This window comes from Dermacentor silvarum, chromosome 3 (genome assembly GCF_013339745.2).
Source record: "Dermacentor silvarum isolate Dsil-2018 chromosome 3, BIME_Dsil_1.4, whole genome shotgun sequence".
NCBI lineage: Eukaryota > Metazoa > Arthropoda > Arachnida > Ixodida > Ixodidae > Dermacentor > Dermacentor silvarum.
In genome coordinates, this window is record NC_051156.1 from 149,378,070 (window position 1) to 149,383,641 (window position 5,572).

At 45.8% G+C, this 5,572-nt stretch overlaps 1 protein-coding gene across 1 annotated transcript; it reads left to right on the top strand.

Annotated features, from left to right (window-relative positions):
• Nucleotides 1-3,216: 3,216 nt before the first annotated feature.
• LOC125944377 (uncharacterized) lies at nt 3,217-5,062 on the top strand. Its single transcript, XM_049664792.1, has 3 exons — nt 3,217-3,404; nt 3,530-3,643; nt 4,144-5,062. The coding sequence occupies exons 1-3, from the start codon at nt 3,217-3,219 to the stop codon at nt 5,060-5,062; spliced, it is 1,221 nt and encodes a 406-aa protein (XP_049520749.1).
• Nucleotides 5,063-5,572: the final 510 nt, after the last annotated feature.

Genomic DNA, 5,572 nt, shown 5'->3' on the forward strand with positions numbered 1-5,572 from the left:
TGCAAGCTACCGACACTTCTTTCAGGCACCTTTTCTGTAGTCGGTTGCGCGTGAGTCTAACAAAGGCAGGTGCTGCAGCTTCTGCAGTGTTTTTGAGACGGGGCGCAAGCGCATTTATAACAGCCTAGAGGGAGTTATCTCGTTGCTTAGGGACCTCTCGTTGGAAAAGTTCATAAAGCAGTTTAGTGCCTCTCGATGTTTCGACTTTAATTCCGTAGTATACCGTAAAATTCTAAATATGTGTGTTCAATTTGTGCCCTGGATCCGACGCAGCACGGCGCACTATGACTTTCGCTATACCACAGCTAAAATTATTGACACCGTATTGGCCCCTAGATCAAGCTATAGGTGCCAGCACCGTCTCTGCATTTGTGCGGATAGACGGTCGGCGGCCCGCAGCGTATATAGTGTACACGACGACGCTTCGCTGCTGACAATTTCAGCCGATTCTGTGCTAATAAAACACGCTGACTGCGGTGAACTGATTGCTCGTTGTCATATTTTGCACGCTACTCGCAGAACGTTAATATTTTGCGTGAGTAAATAGAAATTGCCATTCAACGGGTATACACTATATATAGCACTCCGGCACAGCTATACATGTTGTCTGCTTCGACGCTTCATTGGCGCTTATTTGTGCGTGTTCTGCTTGCATTTTGCCCACTCTGTTGACGTTGCCCTTTGCGCAACACAACAAATGCAGCATTTCCTGCTAATATTGACACGGCTTTTAAAGAACAAGCATGTTAATGCGTTGACTGTTGTGATGCATTTACGTCAGCGCTTGTACGCACTTTCACGCGTAAACTTCATTTTTATTTCTGTGAAGTAGAAATCATTTCATATAAGTTCAGGAAACAAGCTATGCCACTGTGAGCGACCGCGCGTTACCATGGTCACCATGTTGCTTCACATGCCGTCATTTTTTTATCGCATTAACAGCCAAAACATCCCGTTTAAGCACAACGCCGTCTTGGAATGGCCATCGCATGCACCACTGTGATGCGAAACTGTTCAATTTCTATCTATCTATCTATCTATCTATCTATCTATCTATCTATCTATCTATCTATCTATCTATCTATCTATCTATCTATCTATCTATCTATCTATCTATCTATCTATCTATCTATCTATCTATCTATCTATCTATCTATCTATCTATCTATCTATCTATCTATCTATCTATCTATCTATCTATCTATCTATCTATCTATCTATCTATCTTACGCCGACAGATTGGACCAAGTTGTTCAACAGCTTGGGGCACTGGGTATGTTATGTGCTCGTGGTCGTTCCATCGTTGTCATATACAGCCGCCATGCATTCCTTCTCACACCGCCATCGTGATGCCGTCGCGGTCGTTCTATGTCAGTGTTCGTCGTCGTCACTCCAGATTCGTCATCCGACTCTCGTCACGTATACTCGTCATCCTGCCATCCATCATCGTCGTACAGGCTTCAGTATACAGTCTTCGTCACGCCATTATTGTCATACACTCGTCATCGTTCCATTGTCCTCATATACCGTTACTATGCGTGAGATCGTCGCCACTGTGTCGTCGTCATGCTCATGGCTGACCTTGCCAAGTGAGTGCCACAGCTAAGTGGAACGATAGCGGAGTATGTCGCATATATAGCCGAATCAACGGAACTCTCAGAATGACCCCTACCCAGATGTTCAATAAGCGTGACTTTAGATATATGATGCATCGCTGCATAGCTAGAATGCTTATCGCCATGGAGGAAGGAAAATATAGGCAGGGATCATTACGTCACGCAGCCAGCCTTGGCCAGCGAACGCTTCGTGTAGCCAGCAGTGGTGGCCCAACACGTGACCTCTTGCGTCAAGATCACGGAGAATCGAGATTTGCCGAGACGTTTGGTTACCGGTAGTTTTTATTCGGCGCGCGCTCGGCCGGCAGCTGCTCACATGCAGGAAGGAACAAGATTTTTCCTTGTTTTTTTTTCTTGGTTTTGTTTTTGTTTATTTGCAGAGTTTCAAATGTTTCAAATGGGTATCGAAAAAAAAAAAAAGAAACAGCCGGGGAGTACTAAAACCTACCGCGCCCTCTGACGTGTCCTCCGTGCTCTGACGTTTTTATCACGTGTTGGGCCACCACAATCGGCGACAATCGCGTTGCGGTATGCTTCCTCCTATATTTTGCCTTCCTCCATGCTTATCTCACTATACCGTTGATAGCAATCGTGAGGTGGGTTCTGTCATGATTTTTTAGGGACCAAATAATATGTTGTTTCCTTTATTTCAGCAAATATTGGGCGCTACCTTCCGTCAAGCTATAAGAAAGTCACGCTAAAGAGCGTATATAGACACGGGCAAATAAACGTTATGGTATCCTGTGCCTAGCGACTGCCATGTCACACAAAATCTTCATTTAATAGTTTATTCTCGATTACCTTTTTGTAACAGCGAATCAACGTACTGAAGTGCCACAATTCACTTGCGAGGCAAAATGATTTCTTGGTAGTGGGATCAGAACTCCCTAATAAAAGGAGAGCTTAGGCACAGACAAATCTGGTCGCGTAACCACTGGGCGACAGTCATGCAATTTTACGCAGACCAAGTGCATATAGGACGTGAGTGTTTGATATGACTGCTGACTTATTTTCACGCCACTTAATGTTTCGTGGTATCAAAAAGATTGCGGAATCACCGACACATTGCAACAAAAAGTCGCTCAATCGCTGCGCTCCCTTTTCTCTGGGACCAGCCAATTTGTTTAGAAGGACGCAAAATGATTTTGCTGGTGCGCTAGAAACAACGGAGTCGCAAAATTGAAACGACTGTGGCTAACTGAGGATGTTACAATCACATATCGCGCGCCAGGCGCGCGCAGTCACTGGTCGTATTAAGGCCAACTTATACTCCGACGTTTTCGGCGCGTGATGAGCGCCGGCTGAAGTCGGATACGCCAGGTTGGCGACGCTGCGCCGGGCGCAAAACCGAGCCCCCTATACTCGGACGCAGTCTGGCGGGCGCAGCGACGCGCGACTGGCGAAGCGCATGCGCAGAATGCGCAGAGTACAGCACGCCGCCTGCCGTAAAACTCGCGAAGCAATCCCCATAGCTGCTCGCTCCTTTTCTCCCCTGCTCCTCCTAGCTCACTTGCACGGAGGTTTCGCGCCTTTTCGTTGACTGCGACTGCAGCGTTTCCAGTTTTAGCACTTCGTGTTAGGAGTCGGACTCCTTCTTCAGATGGCGTGGACATACCCAGCGCGAAGAAATATAATCATCGCCTTGCTGCTGCAGCGCTTGCGCCGCAAGAGGAGGCGGTCACTGTACATAAGAGAAATATTTGACAAACGTCCGTGGTACGGTGAGTACCATCACCTCGTCCAGGAGCTTCGACACAATGATCCGGAATACCATTTCAAGTATTTCAGGTAAATGGAACGTATATACATATAACGCGTGCTGCTTTTCCGTTGTTTTGCAAGTACCCTTCGGACTGCTGTTGCTCGTGCTGAAGTGTTGTCATGCAGAATTCCCGTTTGTTTATTGAACGCAGGATGACGAAGACTTCATTCGATAAGCTATTGGGCCTCGTCTACGAGAGAATCCTGCATCCACCAACGCATAGGAGGCCCATCTCTCCAGCAGAAAGACTTGCAGTTACACTGAGGTAAAATGCTCGTATTTGTCCAGAAATCAGCAAGTGCGACTGCGTGCATGCGTACCGTGTTTGCACGTTCATCCGCCACATCATCTGCTTCAAAGCGCACCTCGCGTGATTTTCGGAAGCAATGTATAAATGCATATCGCGCGCGTTTTTTTTTTTTTTTTCGTGGTTTTCCATGTGTCTTCATCAACCACAACCGCAATGCTCATGAACTGCGAGGAGAGCCGACCTTTCGACAATCACGGGGAAAGCACGCGGGCCATTGGAAAGGGAAAAAAGGAAGGAACTTTTTACGAAAAGTTTTTGCTGCCTAAAGAGATGAATATGGTGTTCATCAATATTCTAGTTATCTGCTACTCCCTAGGGCCTTGTTCTTAGTCCTGATTGTGAAACACGATGCATGTATTTTTCACCCTATTACTAATGTTGCAGCAATAAAGTTCATTGTGATAAGCATTTGAACATTAATATGAATCACTTGTTCTGTTAACATATTTTTGTAGATTCCTGGCTACTGGAGGATCGATGCAGGACATCGCAATCAGCTATAGAATTCATGCTTCCACCGTGGCAGGGATCCTAAAGGAGACTCTTCCAGCAATCTGGGATTGCCTGAAGCCTGTTGTTCTGGGGTGCCCAAGTGAGAGAGAGTGGGAAAAAATAAGAGAAGATTATGAAGACAAGTGGAATTTCCCAAATACGATAGGAAGTATTGACGGCAAACACTTCGCTATCAAATGCCCAGACAACAGTGGGTCAGACTGTTTCAATTATAAGGGGTACCACTCATTACTAATGCTTGCTGTTGTAGATGCGAATTATCGCTTTATTATGGTCGACATAGGAGCCCAAGGTCGGCTTTCAGACGGCTCGTTCTTCGGAAAGAGCAACCTCAAGAGAGCCATAGAAGAGAGAACCCTGGGACTCCCTTCAGGAGTTTCTAGGTGGCCGGTTTGTTTGGTTGGGGATGCAGCATTCCCTTTGCAAACTTATTTGATGCGCCCTTACCCTGGGAGAAAGTTAGAAGAAAGAAAAAAGGTTTTCAATTATCGCCTCTCAAGAGCCCGAAGATGCGTTGAAAATGCCTTTGGCATCTTAGTTTCGAGATGGCGAGTGTTTTTGGGTACAGTGGAGGGTGAGCCAGAGCTCCTAACCTGTATGATAAAAGCAGCGGTGGTCCTTCACAATTTCCTGATGGCTGACAATGCATACTGTCCTGATAATTATGGGGACAGGCCATGTGAGGAGACTGTGCAGGATGGAGAGTGGCGGCGCATGGTTGCCCAAATTGGTTGCAGTGCACCACCATCAAACCAGCGGCCTACCTCAGCTGCCATGGCGATGAGGGATGAAATTGCAGACTACTTCATTTCTGCTGAAGGCTCATTGCCATGGCAGCTAAGTGTTGTCAGGAGGAGCTGATACCATTACATGTGGCATTTCATATTTTATTGAAATGAGATTACATATCACAGTACAGGTATTTGTTCGTACTCTCTTATCACAAAACAATCTTCAGCTTATTTTTGATTGGTGCAACACTTGGTTAATGACCCTAAATTCATCTAAATGTAAAGTCATCTCTTTTACTCGCAAACACTCCATCTCTACGTTCTCTTATCACATAAATTACCTGATTTCCCCAGCCACTTCATACAAGTACTTGGGAATTAATTTCGTGCCAAACCTTTCCTGGAACCATCACATTACTACCATATGTGCTAATGCCTCAAGGTCACTGGGGTACTTACGTCGAACCCTGCGCAAATCACCCTCCCACATCCGTAAGCTAGCTTTCCAAACATTTATTCGCCTGCAGCTCGAATTCACCTCTCCAATCTGGTCACCTTACCATAAGAACCGAACCAGCTTATTATAATCTGTCCAAAATAGGGCCGCAAGGTTTGTCTCATAACTATACATACAATTCTA